The sequence below is a fragment of the Sorex araneus genome, chromosome 3, assembly GCF_027595985.1.
Source record: "Sorex araneus isolate mSorAra2 chromosome 3, mSorAra2.pri, whole genome shotgun sequence".
Taxonomy (NCBI): domain Eukaryota; kingdom Metazoa; phylum Chordata; class Mammalia; order Eulipotyphla; family Soricidae; genus Sorex; species Sorex araneus.
This window is the reverse complement of record NC_073304.1, coordinates 95942469-95966050: the sequence shown is the minus strand read 5'-3', so window position 1 is coordinate 95966050 and position 23582 is coordinate 95942469. Positions and strand designations below refer to the sequence as shown.

At 47.1% G+C, this 23582-nt stretch overlaps 1 protein-coding gene across 2 annotated transcripts in view; it reads left to right on the top strand.

The window, feature by feature from the left end:
• Positions 1–1179: 1179 nt before the first annotated feature.
• Positions 1180–23582, top strand: part of DMXL2 (Dmx like 2) — a 134794-nt gene continuing 112391 nt past the window's right edge. For both annotated transcript variants that reach the window (XM_055129849.1, XM_055129848.1), the window contains exon 1: positions 1180–1741. In XM_055129849.1, the coding sequence (XP_054985824.1) occupies positions 1655–1741 (87 nt within the window). In that variant the 5' untranslated portion in view covers positions 1180–1654. The remainder of the gene's footprint in view (positions 1742–23582) is intronic.

The window sequence follows — 23582 nt, the reverse complement described above, 5'->3', positions numbered from 1 at the left end:
TGCTCATTTTCACAAATGGAACAAATGGCCAATTTTCTGCCAGACTTTTGCCTCCAATTTTCTCTACCCTTTTAATTATTCTTCATAGTGTGACAAAGTCATCCTCCTAAAGCAGCTCTGCGGATACGGATTTCAGTGGTTCACTGTCTGAGTGTAGAATGGAATTCAGGTCTCTGCAGTACTTGGAACCTTCAAATCCACCCCAGGGTACCACTCCTATTATCTACCTCGAACATTTATCATTGTTCCTCTAACACTTTCTATCATTTTACACCAAAAAAACTTTAGCTCACGTGATTTCTATTTGAATGCCCTGCTTCTTGTCAATTTCAAGCTGCCAGCATTCTACCCACCGTTTATGTTAGTGTCCCCATTTACACATGCCTTTGATTAAAAAAAAAAGAAGTGTATAACTTTTGTGTCTCAATCACAGTACCTGGTATTCTCCCTGTTTACTTACTGGTCATTGAGTCTTAGTACCCCTTTTAATTCCTCCCTGTGAGCTTACACAGCCAGACTCAGACGTCTGTGATGAATTGAACTTGGAGCAAGAATCTGCGTCGGTGGACTCAACCAAAGTTGAGCCAGACTGTCTGGAAAAAATCAGGCGATGCTGCGAATCCATGACATCACGCATGGGTGGGGGGCGGGGGAGGGAAAGTCTCAAGACACCCGTCTCTAGGGAGCCTTTCCGCTGTCTAGAGCAACGGTGATACAAGGTGGCAGGAAAATAACTTGCCATCAGGGGAGTACGACTGTTCCCAACAGTCGCCGGATGCCTCCGCGGTGGAAGTGAAATATTTTATGCACGAGCCCGCGGTAGACCTAAGGGATCTCAGATTCCCCGGGGTGGAATTTCCTCGGGACGGCTGGCCTGCAGAGATCCACTGCCCATCACCCCCGTGTCATAGGAAACAGATCAGCCGCTGCAAAACAGACCGGCCGTGCGTCCAGGGAGTTGGGAGCGCTGAGTGGCCCCGAGCGGCCTCCGCCCCGCCCCCGTCCCCGCCCCCGGGGGCCGCAGCCCGGGAGGCTCCGAGGGAACCCCCGCACGACTGCGCGCGCAACCCCGTGTCGGGGCGGGTGGGGTGTGAGGTGGGGGGGGGGGGAAGAGCCGCGCGGTACGCGCGCGCTCCATCGCCCTGGAAACCACCGCGCGCGCACGCGTAATCGCGGCGCGGCGGGCCGGGCCAGCCCCCGGCTGGAGCAGCGGCGGCGGCAGCAGCAGCAGCAGGAGGCGGGACTGACCCGCCCCCTCGCCGGTCGCTCCCCCGGCGGGTGGGCGTGCGCGCCGCCCAGCCTCCCTCGGGCGGAGCGTCCCCTGCCCAGCACGCGCCCCGCTCGCGCGCTCCCCGCCTCACCCGCACCCTGACCCTCCTCCCGCATTTGTGCGCCGGTGCAGCAGGCTGGGGGAGCATCCGGGCATTTCTGCTGCCGAGCGGCGATCCGGGCGACCGCGGCGATCCCCGAGCTCCCCATGGCAGGGACGACGCCGGGCGCCGGCGAGAGGGGGGCGAGGCGTTAAGCCCGAGCCGCGGCGCGGCGGGGTCCGGAGGGAGGCGGAGGGGGGAAGCGGCTTTCGCGGCCCCCGGAGGGCCGGGCTCGGGGCTCGTTTTCGCCGCGCTCTCTGCCCTCGCCCACCCGGGATCCGGAGATGCATCTGCATCAGGTCCTCACCGGGGCTGTCAACCCTGGAGACAACTGCTACTCCGTGGGCAGCGTCGGGGATGTCCCCTTCACGGTGAGCGGCGTCCGGAGTCCGAGGGGTAGAGGGTGCGGTGGGGGTGGGGGTGGGGTGGGGTGGGGGAGACAGGGGTCGGGACGCGGAGCCCGAGGCATCCCCCGCACCCCGATCCTGGTCCCGGGCCCACGCCTCCCCGGCAGGCTGCAAGGTGCGGGTGGGCCTCGCCCGCCGCCCCCTTTTGCAGCCCGGCCGTGGGGAGAGCGTGGGACGGCGAGTGCTCAGGCTCGGGGTGGGAAGTTACCGGCTGGGGAGAGGATCAGCAATCGGCCGCACTGTCGTCCTTTGCAAACGGGCCTGGGTGGTGGTGGTGGTGTTGTTGGGGGGGGGTGTGGGTGGGGGTGGGGGTCACCGACGGGCTGGGAGCTTCCCGCGGCCCCGCGCTGCGGTACAAGAAGGTAGCGGCTGCGGGCGCCGGGCGTGCGTTTCGCACCTGCCCTCGGCCGGGCGCTGGGCAGACGCGGCACCCGGCGCCGCGTGGAGGCGGCGCGACTCCCCCGTCCGCGCTGGCCGGGCGGCGGCGGCGGGGAGCGGGGCTGCGCCTCCCGGGAGCCGCGCTCTCAACCCGGCGCAGCCCGCTGCACTCCCGAGCTGCGGGATCCTCATTTCCCCAGCCAAAGGTTTTATTCTCAGGGACTCGGTCCGAGAGAGACCTAGAGTTGGAAGGGTTTAAGGACGGCCGGAGCGGGGCCGGGGAGGGCGCTCAGGGAGCGCTTATTTATCACGAGGTCACAGCTCGGTGGCCCTCCTGGGTGATGAAAAAAAAAAAAATCCATTTGCAAGGCAGGCTGGCGGGTTTGTTTTTAAACTGAAGCGATGGAATTCGCTCCCCCCCTCCTCCACGCCCCCGTTTATGCGAGAAATGTGTATGTAAATAACGTGTTGGATCGTCTTTAGTAATCTGGTGGGTGATTAAACCTTTCTGAGGATGGGACGTGGCTAATTGAGCTAATTCGAATCAAGCCCTCGGGCTCCTTTTGCCCCTAGATAGAATCCCACGGGTTAGTTAGGATGAGGATATATATATATATATATATATATATATATATATAAATTTTTGTATTCAATTTACGTGATTATCCATAGAAGGAATTTAGGCAGTCAATACACTGTTATTGACAGCCATTCTGCTTGGTAACATTGGAAATCGCATCATGGAAGGCTTTTTAGACAAGGGGAACACTTTGATGTCTGCTTTCCAACTGCATGTTTTTGAAGCTGCAGAAAATAAAAGGCCTGTAAAACTGCAGAATCATTATGTAGCACAGTGCATTCTGGAGCAGAATTTATCATTTGGGACATTAAAAATCACCCCATCAGATATCATTTTGGGCATTTAAAATTAAGAAAAAAAATTATTGCTGCATGGGGGCCACACCCTGCAGAGTTAAGGGCCCACTGTCGCTCCAGGCAGTGGAGTGGGGGGGGCACCAGGCCACACCCAGCTGCACAGGGGGACCATAGGTGCCTGGGAGCAAACCTAGGTCTTCCCACATATGCCATATTTCTGCCCACTCCCCCTTTCAAATTTTAATTAGGAACTTCTTGGCTTTGTTCCAGCAGCAGGCAACCATTAGAACTCTAATTTGCTTGACTTGTGACAACGTGTCCTTATCAATGGTGTGCATGTGACCCACAATATTCATACAGAACTGAGTGTGAGCGTCTGATGTGGAGAGATCTCTGGGGCATGGAGAGAAGGAATTTTCCTCTCCTGCAGTTTTGTGTAGGTGGAGAGGAAGTTCCCCTGGGTTGGACAAGCTGGCTTCCCCTGTGAAGGGACAAATCTGGCACCTTGGGGTTTGGGGTATTTCCACATTATTTTGACAGTGGTGTTAGTTTTCTGTTTTCTTCTGAAATGGAGTGGTACCTCTCTTTAAAGGCTGCATGGTTTTAAATGCCATCTGGAAAACCCCAGTGGAGGACTTGTTGGTACTACTCAGGCGTGGACATGCTGTAGCCCCCCCTTCCCCCCCAGTCCTGGGGAGCATCTTTTAGCATGTCCCTTATCCACCTTGCCACCAGATCGGCTCTCTGCAGGCTCCATCAGACTGACCCCCTTTCATGACCTTAGCTATCACCTCTTTCTGCACCTTTTTTTTTCCCATTAATACTTACAGACTGCTTTCCCTGACATTCATCTCTTCAATTCATCTCTTCATTTTTTCCTCTTCACAGCTGTTGGGATAAGTATTGCTTTACAGTATCACTTATGGATTAAAGAATATTCACCTGTTCTTTAACAGGGCTGTTAGGAAATTCAACTTTTCTAAGATGCTGCCATTGCACACTTTTTGCTGCCACCCTCCCCCACACACTATTTTTCAGTTAATCTTTTTTGTTTGTTTTTGGTTTGGGGGCCACACCTAGCAGTGCTCGTGGGGTTACTCCTGGCTCTGCCCTCAGGAACTACCTACACCTGGTGGTGCTTAGGTTGCTCTCGCCTTTAAGGCTGTTGGGGATAGAACCTGGGTTGGGCTGGGTATAAGGCAAGCTGTACTGTTACACCAGCTCCCTCACTTAATCTTTTTGCTTTTTGGGTCACACCCGGCGATGCACAGCAGCTACTCCTGGCTTTGCACTCAGGAATTACTCCTGGCGGTGCTCAGGGGACCATATAGGATGCTGGGAATCGAACCCGGGTCGGCCGTGTGCAAGGCAAATGCCCTGCTTGCTGTGCTATTGCTCCAGCCCACTTCACTTAATCTTTGATGAGTTTTACTCTTTGCCTTGACTCCTCTGCTACCTTACTTTTTTTTTTGTTGTTGTTGGAGGGTGGGAGATTATAGGATTGAACCCAAGACCCCAGAATTGTGAAGCGCTCAGCTGTTTCCCAGCCTCTTAGTGATTCTCAGCTGGGAACATTTGGCCCTTGTGAGCCCCTAGGCTAGTCCAAGGGGGCCATGGTATGAGTCAAGAGAGCCAGCCTGGTGGACAGGGTGCGCCCAGGAAGGAAACAAGGTTGGAAGGAGGTCACTATTGGAAAAAGGTGGTTGCTCTAGCCTGCAGGTTTTTTTTTTAAATTTAATCACCGTGAGATACAGTTACAAAGCTTTCATGTTTTAGTTTCAGTCATACAATGATCAAACACCCATCCCTCCACCAGTGCACATCCTCTACCACCAATGTCTTCAGCAAATCCCCTCCCCCACTTCCAGTTTTCCAACCCTTCCCCTGCCTCCATGACAGACAGTTTCCCCCATACTCTCTCTCTACTTTTGGACTAGCATACATTTTTGATTTACAATAAGAGAACTTCTCACATCTTCCCAGGCAAGACCTAGACCTACATTTCACTTGGTTTCCAAAGCCTGGTTGGAACCCTAATGATTTTGACCCTGTGACATCTACAAATCCATTTTGCATACCATCTCATTTTAATATCTCAGTTTTGAAGGCGCCGATCCAGTTATAATTTTGTTATGAGTTAGAAGTGAACTTCTGAACTCTGAACAGATTTCTCTGGAAAATAGAATAAGAACAAACTGCTTCTAGGTGCTCTAGTATGATCTAACAAATATTTGAATGCCTATATTGGTATAGTTTTATCGTTAAAAAAAAGTGCCTTTCAATGGAGAGCTTTGTCGTTTGATTTGTGAAGCCATCAGTGATGACATTTTAGTTCTGGGACTGAAAAAAGGGGGTCAGCCTGGGCTGCCATTGGTGGTCTTATGACTCCACCCTCGTCAGGGGTGCTTTCTCTGTGGTGGGTCTCTTCATGAGCAGAGTGCTTGCTCTCAGGGGCCTGGGCGTGCAAGCGCTAGTCTAGGCTTCAAATCTAGCTGGAGCTGGTGTTGAGGCAGAGGACTTTCTTGCATCTAGTCAGTGATTCTTAGCTGATGGTTGTTCCCATGGTAAGCTGAGGATCTTGTTCATTTTGGAGTCTGTGTATGGTCAAGTTAATTTTTTTTTTTCTGCACGTAGTGGAATCCAGGGCCTCAGATAAGCAAGGCTTGCTCTACCACTGGAGCCACATCCCAGATTTTTAAGCATTCATGACATTATAACGGAAAACGGTGTGCTATATGTATATACATATGTATGTAGTCCAGTGTGTGTGGTGGGTGGTGTGATCGTTTGGGCTGTGAGTGACTGATTATGTCACTAAGGCTCAGTCTGTGCAGTGTTGATCTGGCGGTGTGGTTTGTAGTGGATGATCTTAGCGATATATGGAGCTTTATCTTATTTTTTAGTTTTTGGAGGGGCATACCCCGTGAATCTCAGGGCTGACTCCTGTGCTCAGGGATCACTTGTGGCAGGGCTTGGGGAATCATATGTGGTGCTGGGGACTGAACCCCGGTCAGTTGTGTGCAAGGCAAGTGTCTTATCGGCTGTCTTATCTCTGAGGCCTCAGTGTGTGTAATTTTAGTGATAAAGTGAGCTGTGCCATTTTTCTCTTTGTGTTTTGGATTTATGTTGCCTTGAAGATATTTTTCTTTTTTGGGGGAAGGGGGGGCCTTGGGCCATACGTGGTGTGCTCAGGGCTAGCTCCTGGCTCCTTTGCGCAGAGATTACTTCTGGTGGGGCTTGGGGGCACCAAATGAGGTGCTAGGGATTCATTGCACAGGGTCTCTGCATGCATGGCAAGTGTCCTAAGCTCTGTGCTATTTCTTTGGTCCCTAAGACTTCTTGGGGGTGGTGGTGGGGAATTTGGGCTACACTCAGTAGTTTTCAGGGGCTGCTCCTCTCTATGTGCTCAGGATTTACTCCTAGTGGTGCTCCTGGAACCGTATGTGGTTCTGGGGATTGAACTGGGTTGGCTGTGTGTCGGGCAAGCACCTTCTCTGCTGTATCATCTCTTGGCTCTGTAAGATGTTTTTAACTATCTTCAATTATCCTGTTAAAAATAAATGAAAATGATATTTTGGGCCACACCCAGTCATGCTTGGGGAACCATGGGGTGCTGGCAATTGAACCTGGACGGAGAGCATGTTCTGCAACCCTCTAACCCAGCTCTTGGCCCCTAAGTGCATTTTTAAAAATTGAAGTAGTGATTTACAAGGTTGCATATATTTCTCAGGGGTACAATTTTATACCTCTTCAAAATATGTTAAGACACATCACTGCCATCAGAATAGCCATGTTCCTCTGCATATTTCTCTGGGGCCCCTTCCCTGTAGTGAATGTTTGAAGATTTAATAAATTTTTGTTTCCGATTACTTCCTGAAAAATAAGTTTTATTTTTTTACTTTTCAATAAGCATTAAAATATTAAAAATAATAATGACCATGATGACTATTAATATAATGTATATATTTTCACTTAGTCACAGTGAAAGTCATCCCATTGCTCCTCGATTTGCTCGAGCAGGCACCAGTAGCATCTCCATTGTGATACTTGTTACTGTTTTTGACATATTGAATATGCCACGGGGAGCTTGCTAGGCTCTGCCGTGCAGGCTAGATACTCTCAGTAGCTTGCTGGGCTCTCTGAGAGGGGCAGAGGAATTGAACCCGGGTTGGCTGCATGCAAGGCAAATGCCCTACCCGCTGTGCTATCACTCCAGCCCATATTTTCACTATGGATGGTATTTCTGGACATATAGGGGCAGTTATTTTATTTTCAGGGAGTCTGTGTTATTCTGATAGAGATTTAAATATCTCTATGATATACATACTTAGAATGGCTAGCAAAGGTTTATATATAGCTGGAAAGGTAAATTTCATGGAAGATTGACATAGGAAAAGACAGGTATTAGAACTTTTTAAAATTTATTTCTATAAAGGCACAGCGGTAGGGCATTCGCCTTTCATGCGGCTGACCCATGTTCGATTCCTCCATCCTTCTCGGAGAGCCTGGCAAGCTACCCGTGGCGTATTGGATTTGCCAAAAACAGTAACAAATAAGTCTCACAATCAAGAGATGTTACTGGTGCCTGCTCGAACAAATTGATGAGCAATGGGATGACAGTGACATGACAGTGACAGTGACATAAAGGTGTTCATGATGCTTTATTATATTCAATATTCCAACACCAATCCCACCACCATTATTTTCAATTTTCCCAACCACCACCGAAGCCTGCCCCAATAGCATGCCCTAAATAATTTATTTTGTATTGCTTGTTATGAATACTTTGCTAAAAATGATAAAAGAAATTCCTTAGTAGTTTGTGAAGATTGCACCCTGGAGCAATGAAGCCCTTGTATAAGAGATTACTAACATGTTGTTACAGGTTAAGCCTAGTGTGTTAATATTTTCTTAATGGAGATTGTTTACCTTCTACTTTACATCCCATCCAGTGTGGTGTGTGACTCATGGTATATCAGTGGTGTAGAGTATGAGATGTCATGCTTCCCCATGCTCCAGGAATTTTAAAATTTCAAATAGGGTGTTATAGTTGGAGTTAACTTTTTAATTGGATGGTGACTTTGGGGTCTAGAAGCATCTCAGCAGCTCTCTTTTGAGATTTTTTTTATGAGTCTCTGTATCATGGCTGGTTAATGAGCTTAGATGGTGCCACAGGCAGTTCATGGGCATGACTGCCCGGCTCCCAAAAGATCAGGGGTATGGAGGGAGGTTGCCCATCCCCAACTCTGAGAGCCTGGAGAGATTTCGGTCACAAAATCCGCATACCTGAGTTTTTCAGAAGATTTATTCCTGGATAAGGCTCATCCCAAGTCTGTGGAGTCCTGCCTTGAGCATGACGGTGATTGGGTTCTGGAGGTTGTCAGCTGCTGGGGCTCTGTTTGTATGAGAGCTTTCTAAATGGCAAGAATAACAAGGCAGAGAACGTGTAATATAAAGGGTAAATTATTGGGTGACTAGTCTCTTTATGAAAGTGATTTTTTTGGGCTTATTTTGGGCCTCTAAAGGGATGCTCAGGGGGCTAGACAATCCCCTGGTGGTCCAGAGCCACACCGGCATACACCAGGGGACTTGTATGTGATGGTAGACATTGAACTGAGTTGTCGCATGCTGAGTAGTCTAGTCAATGTACTATTTCTCCCGCAGCCACAGAAGTCATTTTATTTTGTGGGGGGTGAGGAACACACCTGGCTATGCCCACTGGCTTTAGACTCCTGGGATCACTCCTGGATTTGTACTCAGGGAATCACTCCTGGCAGAGCTTGGGGGATCCTATGGGGTGCTGGCTGTCAGGTCTGGGTTGGCCTGTGTGGAAGGCAAATGCCCTACCTCTGTATTATTGCTCAGACCCACAGAAGGCATTTTTAAAAGGAAATTATTAAATGGATTTTATTAAAAGCAAATACCCTGGGTCGGTGAGATTAGCACAGGGACTAAGGCGCTTGTCTTGCCTCCGTGACACTGGTTTGATCCCCATATATAGACCATATATAGTCCCCCAACACTTACTGGGGACTCCCTGAGCCCCTGAGCATCACCAGATGTGGTCCACAACCAAAAAAAGTGAATATCTTCTCTACACGATGAAAGTAAAATTTGCACATATGCCCCATTGCCTTTTTTTTTTTTTGCTTTTTGGGTCACACCTGGCGATGCACAGGGGTTACTCCTGGCTTTGCACTCAGGAATTACTCCTGGCAGTACTCAGGGGACCATATGGGATGCTGGGGATAGAACCTGGGTCGGCCACGTGCAAGGCAAACGCCCTACCTGCTGTGCTATCACTCCAGCCCCCCCCATTGCTTTTTATGATAAAATTGATGTATTCTAACATTTCTTGACTGTTTTTTTATTTTGAAATATGCCAGGAGGTCGATGGGCTGGAGAGATAGCACAGCGGATAGGGCGTTTGCCTTGCATGCCGCCGACCGGGTTCAATTCCTCTGCCCCTCTTGGAGAATCCAGCAAGCTACTGAGAGTATCTTGCCTGCATGGGAGAGCCTGGCAAGCTCCCTGTGGCGTATTTGATATCAAAAACAGTAACAAGTCTCACAATGGAGATGTTACTGGTGCCCGCTTGAGCAAATCGATGAGCAATGGGGTGACAGTGACAGTGACCAGGAGGTTGATAGAATAAAGAGTTAGATGATCATGTTCCCTGATGTCTTTTACTGGCATTTGGATATATATTAATTCTTCTGTAGTTTAATAACATTTCAGTGCTGTAATTATGCCAGTGTCAACCTTTGAAAATGATCAGTCTGATTATATATTTACTAAGAGTTGAAACTGTGGAGAGGAAGAAAATGAAGGCATGTTCCTGATTCCTGAGAATTCATTACAGAAGTTTCAGGAACTTGGTACTCTAGTAGGAGAGTAAGGACATGTACTTAATATCACGTGTGTCAAAACATGGTTTTTATTATATGCTCAACTGTACGGTTTTGAGAGATGTCTTAATTCTTGTGAAAATTCAGGAGCAGCAGATCACTTTGGCGGTGGGATTGGGAATTGAACAGAGAAATGCTCTGCAGTAACTCTCTCTGGTTTCACAGTGCACCCTCCCTTTGACAGCAGAGGGAAATAAAGGTAAAGCCTTTAGCGTGGAGGAGCAGAGAAGTTTAGTACAGAGGGTAGGGTTCTTGCTTTGCTTGTGCCCTGCTCAGATTCGATCCCCAGCACCCCATGTAGAGCCTGGTGGGGGGATGTTCACTGAGCAGAGAACACCCTGACCCTGGGCACTGCCAGGTGTGGCCTCAGAACAAAAACAAGCACAGAAAGGAATTTAGACTGGAGCTGGGAATTTAGCTCTGTGGAAGAGCATCTCTGCCTTGAGTCTGTGAGGCCCTGGGTTTGGTCTCCGGCCTGCAGTGTGGCGTGGGGCAGACTTGTTTTTCCCAAATAAATTGGTCCCTTTCTGTTCTTGCAGTATACTTCTTATTTAAATCAGCAAGTTACAAAGTTTGTGGACTTGTGTTTGGTGTCAGCTTGTAGGTTGGATGAGTGAGGTTGGATTAGTTCTGAAGTTCCTTTGGGGATTGCTAATTTGCTTTCCTGCCTTTATTGAGAAAACCTCTAAGCAGCTAACCGAGTTAACCATAACCTCTCTCTCTGGAAATGTCGTAGGGGTCGGGGATGGGGGTGGGGGAGGGAAGGAGACTGGGAGGGGGCAGAGACTAATCACAGAAGCGTGTTTTGGTTTTTCATTCTGAAAAATGAGGTTCTTTACATGAGGTTTTATTTAGATATTCAAATCTTGACTAGCATTACCTGGACCACTCTACATTTGCAGGGGTATCAGCACCAATGTAGTTATGGGGGGCCCATGGGTCAGGAGTCTCTGTCAGACATGACACTTTTGTTTGTATGTGCAAAACTGCATCCACAGAGCCTTTATGCTATGTGAAGTAGTGACTTGCTTGTTCATGATTGTCCTTAGCCTCAGGTAGATGGAAGTAGCTGGGGTCTGCCACAGTATCCTTGGGGTGGGGAGTTGGGGTTGGTTCAGTGTGATAGTTTATAGGTAGGTATTTTAAAAAAATATATAATTTTTATTATTTGGGCGTGGTGCACAAAGGCTACTCCTGGCTTTGTGCTCAGAAATCATTCTTGGCAGTACTCAGGGGACCCTGTGGGATGCTGAGGCTTCAACCGGGGTTGGCTGTGTGCCAGGCAAGCACCCTAGCCCCGGTACTGTATTTCTCCGGTTCCTACAGGTAGATCTTCAATTCCCTAAAAATGTTGACTGTTTTTACTTTTCTTAGGATTTGGGCAATTTAAAAGATGGCCTTAGAAATTATAATCAGCCTCTTAACTTGGATCTTGGGAAAAATTTTAGAACAAATCAGGTTTAATATTTCACCATGGGAGAGACTGGAAGATGTTGGGTTATAACCACAAGGGCACAGAGGAAAAGCTAGTCATGCTCGACCAATTTAATTTCTTTCTATAATAGAAAGTCACGCAGTGCTTAAAAGGGGGATAATAATAGAGAATATTTGTCATGTAGATTTAGTAAGCCTCTTTCAGCCTGTGGGTTATCCTTTCAAAAATGTTTGGGAACCAAATATTTGTAGACATTTGATGTTATTCAATCTTGGTGGAGTTGTAGAATCCTTTGCTATTATATTTTTGGTAAGGAACCATTAAAGTATGTCACAGGATGAAACCTCTTATGAAAAAAGCAGTTAAAATTATAAAGGTGTTATGATGGTATTTATTTATTTTTTCTTTCCAAGATAACGTTGTAACTAACTGTAGGACTTATGTATATAAATGAAGCCAGGTTTTTTTTTTTTTTTTTTTAAACCTCAGACCTTCTCTTTTCATGATTTCCAGGGGCTCCTTTATTTCTCCCTTACCTCCCCATCCTAAGTGCAGTTAAAATATGATGGTTGGACTAGAGCCATAGTTCAGAGCTTAAGGTGCTTTTTATTGCATGCAGCCAACCCCGGTTCAATCCATGGTATTTCATATGGTCCCCCTAGCCTAGCTAGGAATGACCCCTGAGCACAGCTGGGTGTGGCCCCCAAGCAAAAGCGAAAACTGTGATGGTTATCTTATATCCTCTGGGAAGTCAGGAGCTTTAGGGTTTAAAGGCTGAAGCTGTAGTACAATAGATAGATAGGGTGTTTGCCTTGCATGCAGCTGACCTGGATTTGGTCCCTGGCATTCCATATGGTTCCCTGAACACTGCCAGGAGTAATTTTTGAGCACAGAGCCAGGACTAACCCCTGAGAATTGCTGGGTGTGGTCCAAACCCATACTCGTGCCCCCACCTCGTATAAAAAAAGGGCCAGTGGATAAAGATGGACTCTTTAGACACAGCTCAGAATCATTTGATGATTATGAAAAGCATAAAAATATCTTTAGTTTGGGGCGGGGCTGGAGCAATAGCACAGCAGGTGAGCGTTTGCTTTGCACATGGCCAACCTGGGTTCAAATCCCAGCATCCCATATGGTTCCCTGAGCACCGTCAGGAGTAATTCCTGAGTGCAGAGCCAGGAGTAACCCTTGTGCATCGCTGGGTGTGACCCAAAAAGAAAAAAAAACCTGTTAGTTTGGCATTGGAGGTGTATTTCATTAGGGCAACTTCTTCTGAATCTTAATATCCTCTAAAAATTGAGATCTCTCCAGGGCTGGAGCAGTAGCACAGTGGGTAGGGCGTTTGCCTTGCACGTGGCCGACCCGTGTTCGATTCCCAGCATCCCGTATGGTCCCCGGAGCACCGCCAGGGGTAATTCCTGAGTGCAGAGCCAGGAGTAACCCTTGTGTGCATCTCCGGGTGTGACCCCCCCAAAAAAAATTGAGCTCTCCCAGGAGTAACAGTTTATGCTAATTTGTGATGTATTCTTCATGTGAGTTCAGGGGAAACTCAGGAAATCTGAGGCCCTCTGGGCATTAGGCAAGACGGGGACAGAAAGATACACATACACATACACGAACACAAACACGCACACGTGCGCACATAACTTAAGGCCCTAGACACGGCTCGAAAGACTGAGCACAGGTTTTGTGTGGAGGAGGGCTGGTTCCATCCCCAGCACTGTATGGGCTCCCGGGCACCACCAGGAGTGATTTCCTGTACAGTAAATGTCGCAGCTTCTACCAGGGGCTTCCTCCTCCCACCCCCACAAAAAGAGATGTGACTAAGGGGCTGGAGAGTTAGCTCAAGGGGTTGAGTGTTTGCATTGTCTTTGTTTGTTTTTTGGGCCATACCTGGTGGTGCTCAGGGATCAGTCTGGCAGGGCTTCGGGGACCATATGTGGAATTGAACCTGGGCTGACTGTGTGCAAGGCACACAGGGGGCCTGGAGCCGCGCGATCCCTTCAGCATCATTATTGGGGAATGACCCTGAGCACAGTGCTGGCAGTTGTTCCAAGCATTGCCAGGTATGACCCAGAAAACAAAAAAAATACAAAAGCAACATGTGAACCAGCAGTAGCTTGTCAGCGCTGACAGTGTCCTCGAGAAACTCTGGGAGACAGATAGTCCCTGAGAGGGTGGCGTGGTCAGGGTGGCCAGGCATGGGGGTCTTGCTCCCCAGGATGAGAACTGGCCCCACACCCGAGCTGCTTCCACAGTGCAGCAGCCATGCTTCTGGGGCCCAGGACCAGGCTCTGTGAAGGTTTTTAAGGGAATGGTGCCTTCCCTGTCACTTCCAGCAGAGGCTCCAAGAGCATCACCATTGGTCGCCCACAGTCTGGAGGTGCCAGAGATGGTGGAAAAGAACAGTGCGGAGACACCATCCTGACGTTTCGGGGACATGGAGATCTGGGCAAAGTCACCAGAGAAGAGGCAGCTGCCAAGAAGCATGAGAACAGCTGATAGTGGCTTAATAAATTACTTCATTAAAAAAAACCCTCTCAACCACAAAACAACCTGCTGAGCAAATCAGTCAGACAATAAAGAGATAGTACAGGGGCTAAGGTACTTTCCTTGTTCCATCCCTGGCGTGTGTATGATTCCTTGAGTACCACCCGCAGTGATCCCTGGGTACAGCTGGGTGTCGCCCACTTCCTCCTGAAAACCCCAAGTAGAAGTGGGTGGAGGATGTGAATGGACGCTTCTCTAAAGCAGACGTACAGATGGTCAGCCGTCACTTGAGAAGACGCTAATCATTTGTCACTGTGCAGAGCTATCCTTCCGTGAGTGCATGGTTTATCTGTGTTTCCAGCGAGATCCCCCCTAACATTTCTGCTGGCGGCTTTCCACTGGCGGCTTTCCACTGGATGCAGTCTTGTTCCCTATGGGATATTTGGCTGTCATGTGTGAGTCATGGGAGGTCAGAATATCAGCATCAGCAGAGGCGTAGAGGAAGTTGATTCCAGCCCTCATGGATGACCTTCACCAGCAGATTTCAGCTCATTGAAGCCACTTTGTCTGGGTATGTTAGATTTGCGTCATGGGATTCTTGCAATTTATTCACATCTTCAGCTGCTTCTAGTTGTAGTTCTCTGTTTCTGCCCCATGTGTATCTGCTGGAGTGCTGAGCCCCTCAAAGACACTCAGTAGAGTTGGAATCAACTTTCTGTTGTGTGATGGTTTTTGGGGGGCCACACCAGCAGTGCTCAGGGTTTCTTCCTGGTTCTGTGTGCAGAGATCACTCCTGGTGAATGTGAGACCTTATGTAGTGCTAGGATGGAACCCAGGTCAGCCGTGTGAAAGGCAAGCATCCTACCTGCGGTACAATTGCTCTGGCCTTGGAATCAACACTTGTTGTTTCTGGTTCACATCCCTATCTGATGTGGTACTGGGGATCACAGGGGTATAAGCTTGAGCCTCCTGCACTCGAAGCTCTCAACCAGGTGTGTGTTAAAGTGGTGAGTAACAAAACCAAGTACATGATCTCACATCACCACCTCAACAAAGGAAAGGAAGTGTGTGTGTGGGGGGGTGGGAGGTTTACATTAAAAAATATCTTGGAGGCCAGAGAGGTGGTATTGCGGACAAGGTGCTTACCTTGTGGGCAACTCACCTGGGTTTGATCCCTGGCAACACATGTGGTCCCCCCAAACCCTGCCATGAGTGATCCCTGTGTATGAAGCCATGAGTAAGGCCTGAGTATTGCTGGGTAGCACTGCACTGTCCACTGTCGTCCTGTTGTTCATTGATTTGCTCGAGCAGGAACCAGTAACATTTCCATTGTGAGACTTGTTGTTACCGTTTTTGGCATATCGAATATGCCACGGGTAGCTTGCCAGGCTCTGCTGTGTGGGCGGGATACTCTCGGTAACTTGCCGGGCTCTCTGAGAGGGGTGGAGGAATCAAACCCGGGTTGGCTGCATGCAAGGCAAATATCCTACCCACTTGTGCTATTGCTCCAGACACGAGCATTGCTGGGTATGGCTCCAAAACCAAACAAATGTATTTTTTGGCTGGAGAGAGAGTATAGGGGTTAACGTGTTTGCCTGGCATGCATGCATCAGAAGCTGGTTCTGTTCTGTACCGCATATGGTCTGAGCATTGCAGAGGAGGGGTCCCTGAGCATGTCTGGGTGTGGTCCCCCTCAAAAAGCACCAGCCACACTGTACTTTGTAAATAATGAGATTGGAAAGTCTAGATTACTCCTTGGCTCTTGTGCTGAGGAATACATGCTGTGGCAGGCATGAAGGCATCACGAGTCTTGTATACATCCACCAGGATGCTGGGGTGACCAAGTGAACTGCATCGAGTAGTCCTTTGAGACAAATCTTTTCCTGAGCACTCGTCTTGGCCTCTGGGTAGGGGGCTTAAAATATTCAGTAGATTTATGTATTTATTTTTTATATTGGAAACAGATGGGCTGTCGCCCAGGTTTTGTTGTTCCATTTACAGAGCACAGGAAGAGTAGTGAGGACCCTAAGCTAATTGGAATGGTAAATGAACATGGGCTTCAACTGAAAGTTACCAGCTGTATTTGTCCACGATGAGAATCAGCTTGGAAGCCAGAAGAATCCATTTTTGGGAGCTTTGATGCCAGGCCTGGTTTTAGATATGAAAGGCCTAGATGTTGCCTTCCAATGGAAAACCCTTTAATTTGCACTGTACTGTAGTGGAGCCACCTTCACCAATGACCTTAGCCAAATCTTTCTGATCATTTGCTGTGGCGTCTGCAGTGGCTATTGCTGTTTCACCCCCAACCGCCTTTTATAGCTATGGCTTCTTTCCTTCGGCCTCAACCAGCCTCTACAAGATTCCCGCTTTCCTTCCAGCCTCCTCACCTCTAGCATCTTCGATAGTTGAGGAGAGTTAGCTGTGGCTCTAAGATTAGGCTCCAGCCTATGGAAAAGGCTGGACAGTGTCTGATCTGTACAGACCACCTAGACCTTAGCTCTTGTTCCTTATCATTCGCACAGTCACTGACGTAGCACTTTTCACTCCCTTTGAGAACTTTGAAGACACAACTTGCCTTCTCATGCAAGAGGGTGTAGATAGTGCACAATCTGTATTGTATAGATAGATGTGAAGATTAACATTAAGCCTAGGCCTTCTCCATACCCTCCTCACCAAGCTGAGTCCTTTCCTGCTTTTGAGTTAGAGTGAGAGACTTGGGATGATTACTCTCATTTGAACATTATAGGGCTAGTCATTTAGTGTTGTATACTAGGTAAGGCAGACTTGAGGGGAGAGAGCAGGGGAATTGCTGTTGGGTCAGTTAGAACAATGTGCACGTGTGTGCATGCACGCGCACACACACACACACACACACACACACACACACACACACACACGTTTCCTATCTTATTTGGCCATGATTTTGGGTGACCTGGAACAGTTACAGTGGAAATATTAGAGATTACAGTTCATGATGATAGGTATAATAATAATAATTATTAAAAATTATGAAATATTGCAAGAATTAACTAAAATGTGACATAGGTAGGAAGTGAGCACAAGCTGTTAGAAAAATGGCTTCTGTAAACTTGCTTACAGTTGCCACAGACTTTCAGCTTTTCTTTTTGGTTTTGGGACAACACTTGCTGCTCAGGGTTTATTCCTAGTCCTGTAGTGTTTGCTAAGTAGGGAGCATCCACCCAGTGATGATCACTCTGAGGCTCAGTGCTTAGGCCCTTGGTGCCTGAGGGCTCTGGGGCCACACCCAGAAGTGCCAGCTACATCCTCTGGGCTACACCCTGAGGTGTTCCAAAAGACCATGTGGTGCCTGGGGACAAACTCAGGGCCTTGCACACATAAGGTTAGGGCTCTACCACTTGATTCACATTCCAGCTCTTTTGGTTAATTCTTTTTAAATTTGCTCTTGGGCCACACCTGGTGGTACGCTAGAACTATTCCTGGCTTAGTGTTCAGGGGCCCATGTTGTACCAGGCCTCAAACTTGGGCGTCCTCCATGTAGGAGCTCTTCCTCTGGTCCCAGATACTTTTTCCTAATCCTTGTGCTTATCCTATTTTTAGGATCATGTCTAATTAGCTCTAAGTTAGTGCACTGGCCAGTACTAGGTTGTCTAAGAAAAATAATTTAAAATTTTAAAAACTTCCATTGTTTGGTTTTTAGGCCACATTCGGCAGTGCTAGGGCTCACTCCTGGTGCTGTGCTCAGGAACTCCTGGCAAGGCTTTATCATTGTATTCCAGAACCTTGAGCTCCTGGGGTAAAAGGCAGCTGGGATAGAGAAGGGGTCATTAAGTGAATAGTGTTTAGAGGGCTCACCCGGGATGGGAGATGCGTGCTGAAAGTAGACTATAGACCAAACATGATGGCCACCTAGTACCTGTATTGCAAACCACAACACCCAAAAGGGGAGAGAGAGTAAAAGGGAATGTGCCTGCCACAGAGGTAGGGGGTGAGGGGTTGGGGGGATACTGGGAACATTGGGTGGAATGAGCACTGGTGGAGGGATGGGTACTCAATCATTGTGTGACTGAAACGTAATCACGAAAGTTTGTAAGTTTCTAACTATCTCACGGGGATTCATTAAAAAACAAAAACAAAAACAAAAATCCTTGAGCTATACAAATATCTGTACATACATATGCATACGCTAGTTCATCTCTATGTATGTTCTATATTTTTGGTTTGTTTTGGGGCCATACTTGGCGGTGGTCAGAGCTTACTCCTGGCTCTGCACTCAGGGATTGCTCCTGGCAGAGTTCAGGGAACCATATGGGGTACTGGCGAGGGAATCCAGGTCAGCCGTGTGCAATACAAATACACTACTTGCTGTACTATTTCTCTGATCCCCCTCTATGTATTTCTAGAGAAATGCAAGGATATATGCTGGGTATTCCCACAGAATGCGCAAAGCTGCATTGCTTATTTGAATATTTTGTGGTACATATGTACCACTTACTGGTGGTACATATAAGTGAGTGTTTATAAGTAAAGCAAATGAGTGCATCATAGTTAATACCCATGAATAAACCCATGATCAGTAGTTCAAGACAAGAAAAGATACATACAGTGTGATTTCATTTACACAAAGTCCAGAAGACATGTAAAGTAGATCATTTAAAAATTTTTTTAAAATCTTTTTTCTTAATTGAATCACAGTGAGCTACACAGTTAACAAAACTGTTCATGATTGGGTTTCAGGCATATGATGATCCAACACCCGTCCCTTCACCAGTGTATATTTCCCACCACCAATGTCCCCAGTTTCCCCCCTCCTTCCCCGTAGATCATTGTTTAGGCTTGTGTTTAGGGGAAGATAAACCAGAGGAAATGTAAAAGTAAGGAGGTGATTTCCCAGAAAGTTAGGGAAGTATTCTTTTGCTAGAGAGAGAAGTTTGCTTTATTTATTTATTTAGTTGTTTTAGCCTCACCCAGAGCTCAGGGATTGCTCCTGGCTCTGCACCCAAAAATCACTCTGCGTGGTGCTTGGGGGACTATATGAGTTGCTGGGGATTGGACCTAGGTTGGCCGCATGTAAGGCAAACCCCTACTCGCTGCACTATCACTCAGCTCAAGAAGTCAAGAAGTGTGCTTTTTTTTTTTTTTGCTTTTTGGGTCACACCTGGCGGTGCACAAGGGTTACTCCTGGCTCTGCACTCAGGAATTACCCCTGGCGGTGCTCAGGGGACCATATGGGATGCTGGGAATCGAACCGGGTCGGCCGCGTGCAAGGCAAACGCCCTACCCGCTGTGCTCTTGCTCCAGCCCCAAGAAGTGTGCTTTTGAAGGAATAGTCTTGGGTTGCAGGAAATAGTTTCTTCTTCTTTTGGGCCATACCCAGAAGTGCTCAGGGATCTCTCCTGGCAGTCTTCCGGCACCATGCTTTGTGCTGAGAACTGAATCCAGGTGGCCCACAAGCAAGGAAGATGCCTTCCCTCCCGTATCTCCTTTTTGAAGTGATGATACCACATCTTCATTTCCTATTTTTTGATGTGCATTGGTCTTATATACAACTACATTTCACAAAATACCAGTTGAATAGATTTTTAATAGAATAGAATAGTGAGGGAGTGGATATAGAAAGTATGTTGCCTATTGTTCTGGTGGCAGGATGGAACGTAGGGCCTCGCACCTGTCAGGGAAGTGCCCTAACTCTCAGAGCTCATCCCTGGCTCATTGTCTACTATTTTTAATGAGAATCATGAGCCTTCTTTGCAAATTAAAAAACAAAAGATGCACAGACACAATTTGGTGTGGAAGAGACCAAGTCTTCTGAGGCATTATGTTCTTTGTGTCAGTTCCAGCCTTGGCTCAATAAATACTATTCAAAAGGAATTGAATCCCTAGGCGATTATGCTCTCAATATTTGCTAAAATGTAAATAGAGCAGGGCAAAAAAAAAGTTATGGGGAATTGATTGTTAGAATACAGGAAAGGAGCCAGGGAGATAGTCAAAGGGGTGGAGGGCATGTTTTCCATGTTGGAAGCTCTGAATTTGATCCCCAATACTATGTCTCACCAACTCCTCTCCCTCCCTCCATCTTCCTCCCCCAAGACACCTACATTAGTGCTGGTTGTAGTCCTTGTGTTCCTTGAGTAATACTAGGGAAGCCTCTCTTTGTATAAAATGGAATACAGAAGAAAAGTAGACAAATCTTCTAGGAATCAAGTTATTGTTATTCTCAAGAACTTGGTCAACTTGGATGACTGGTTATGCTGTCACGAGTGGATTCTGAGGCTGTTAGGGTCTAGCCCTCTCTCTCTCTCTCTGATTAATCTATTAAAACTGGCTTGTCTGATGAGGATCCTAGGGATTGTGTTGGCCGCCAGTATGACTACGAATACAGAAAAGGGGTATTCTCTTTTTGAACCTGGTGCCTGTTAACTCCAGTGCTCCCTTAGTAATACCTAATAGAGTATCTAGAAAATGGAGTTGGGTACAGCTGGAGCAACGGTACAGAGGGGAGGGTGTTTGCCTTGCATGTGGCCGACTCAGGTTCAATCCCTAGCATCCCATATGGTCTCCTGAGCCTGCCAGGAGTAATCCCTGAGTGAAGAGCTAGGAATAAGCCCTGAGCACCATTGGGTGTGGCCCCCAAACAAATAAACAAATAGAAAGTAGAGCCAGGCTCACCCAAAACATATGTTTTTTTTCATGATTGTTATTTTTGGGCCACACCTGGGTATGCTCAGGGGTTATTCCTGGATTCTAGGTTTCTGTGTGCGAAGCATGTGCTTCAGCCCATTGAGCTATATTTGGTCCCCAGCTCATCTTTAAAAGCCAGACACATACAGATTGCTGGCCAGCTGACAGCTTTTGGTATTAAATTCTTGGCTTTGGGAACCAAGGTCAATCTCTGGTCCAATTGATTGTATTCAGTGGAAGTTACTCATCTGTCTGCCAATGTGGCCCTTTCAGAAGGATTTTGGGTGCAATGATTTTTGCCTAGAAAGATCTATGTAAGATGGACAATCCATATGACATGATAAAGCACACATTTTTTATTGGACCTTTTGATTTCATTAAAAAATTTAATGTTGCAATAAAAATTGCAATGATAATTGTAAGAATGTTAGATAATAATGTAGGCAATATAGTACCTACATAATAATGAAATAATATATTATATAATTATATATAACAATTATCCCTGTATCAGTGTCATCCCATTGCTCATCGATTTGCTCAAGCAGGTACCAGTAACATCTCCATTCATGCCTGTTGCTTTTTCAGGGTCAGGGGAATGAGGACCATCGTTGTTACTGTTTTTGGCATATCAAGTATGCCACGGGTAGCAGTATATTAATAAAACAATGCAGATGATAGATAATAATTATTGGATAATTAAATGTTAAATAATAATTGTAAGAATAATAGACTAATTTCTTAGGATAGACTATTTAGATAGACATAATCAAAGCACTTTTTAATTTCCTTCATTCCTGCCCTTCCTCTCTCCCTCCTCCCCCACCGCCCCAGTGGTGCTCTGTCTCGGGGATCACTTCTGGTGAGGGACCGTATGTGGTGCCAGGAATTGAATTTGGGTCACCCTGGTGCAAGGCAACAGGCTTACACCTGTACCATCTTTTTGGTTTAATTCATATTAAATTTCTTAATTCATGTTACTAGATTACTTTTCAGAGAAGTCCTGTTCTTTTTTGCTCTTGCTTGGGGTCATGCCTAGCAGTGTTGGGGCTATTCCCAGCTCGGTACTTGGTGGTTGCTTCCTGCAGTGCTCCGGGGATGACGACCACATGGGATGCTAGGAATCGAACATGGGTTGGCCGAGTGCAAGGCAAACGCGCTACTCACTGTGCTATCACTCCAGCCCCCAGGGCTTCCTTTCTGACAGAAGCAAGTGCTTGGCCTTTGGAGCACATTTCTGGCCTAGTCATATTTAGAAAAAGATTCACAGTGATGTATGAGAATGAGAAGAGGTATACCCACCTCTTATTCATGTTTTTGCTTTATTTAAGATAGGGAAAAAAAAGTATATTTGACTCTCCAGTGTTCCAGGGCCTTACATATCTGGGCCCAAGGGATCACAGATGTTGGTTGGCTTTAAGTAGTTATTTTATACATCCAGGTTTGCTTATTTTTCATTCAAGCTTTCTCATTTTACTCCGTATTTTGATATTATGGCTAAGTCCACATTTTCTTTGAAGCTCTTTGCTGCATCTCCCCAGCCGATGTTCCAGGACATGTAGTCAGGTAAGGTGAAGGGAAAGCTTACTTCAGGACACACAGCTAACCATTAAAGAAAAGCAAGTATTGGGACTTCTGAGTGGTAAGAGCTAAATAATCAAGCCTTCCGGGTCATTTATATCTTTGTTTTCTGTTGCATGCATAGTTGATCAATTCGCTTGTCAAACTAGTTTCAGTTTCAGAAACCAACTTGTTTATTATTGGTGGCTTCCTCTTCCTTGATTCTGCTCTTGAGACTTTCTTGTTTGCTTTTGGGGGGAAGGACCTCACCGAGCAGTGCTCAGGGCTTACTCCTGGCTCTGTGCTCAGGGATCACTCCTGGTGGTGCTTGGGGGCACTGTATGGGGTGCTGGGGATCTAACTGGGGCAGCTGCATGCAAGTTAAGCATCCTGCCCCCCTCTGCTGTCTCTCCAGCCTCATTTTTTCTTCACCAAGCCTTTTTCATTTCTTGCCCATTTGTTTATTCAGCACACTTAGGTGGATTTTAGTCTGTTAGAATTATTGACTCAGTATAGTGTGTTCTTAGTGATGTACAAAGAATAGCTTTGTTCCTAAGTGCTCCTTTCCCCCACTTCTCTAACAGAGTCATGGGTTTATGTCTGAGTAACAGGAAGCTTATTTGGGGGTGTAGGTGTGTTAAGCAATAGTTGATTGTGGAAAGGGTTTGACTTAGATATGGAAACTGGCGGGTGGGGTGGGGCGAGAGACATGACAGGGACTGTAGAACCTGCCTTGCATGGGACTGACTGATTTGATTTCCAGCACCCCATATGGTCCCCCAAACACCACCGGAAGTAACCCCTGAACCCTGTTGGGTGTGGCCCCAAAGTCACCACGACAAAATGGTCATAGAAATTGGTAGAAAGGCCAAATGAGGGTGATTAAATATATTGCTCGTCTCCAACATTTCGGCTGAATATTAAGAACTCATTTGCTCTGTGTGTTTTTAATTTTTTTATTTAGAGTTCAGGGCCATCCGTAGCACTCAGGGGCTATTCCTGGCTTCGTGCTCAAGAGTAACCCCTGGCAGTGGCTTGGGGGACCATGGGAAGTGTTGGGGATCCAAACTGGGGTTAGCTGGATGTGTGGCAAGCACCGTCACCCCTGTGCTTGCCCTCCAGCACCCTAGCGTTGTCCTTTTGATACATTAAATAAAGCTTTCTGGTAATGGATAGTTTCCCCCCATAAATGATTTGGTTTGGGGTCCACCCCAGCGGTGCCCAAGAGCTGGTTCCAACTCTGTACTCAGGAGCTGTTCCTAGTGCTTGGAGCTTGTCCTTCAAGAAGAGCCTGTGCCCAGCCCTTTGAGCTACATATCTGATCTAGAATTGGGCCTTTAAGATAGTCTGTGGAATGATCACACTGGACAAGATCTGAGGGCCAACAATAGGTAAAGGGATATTATAGATAACCTTTCAGTATCAGTATTGCAAACCACAATACCCAAAAGGAGAGAGAGAGGGAGGGAGAGGGAATGAGGGAGAATGAGGGAGGGAG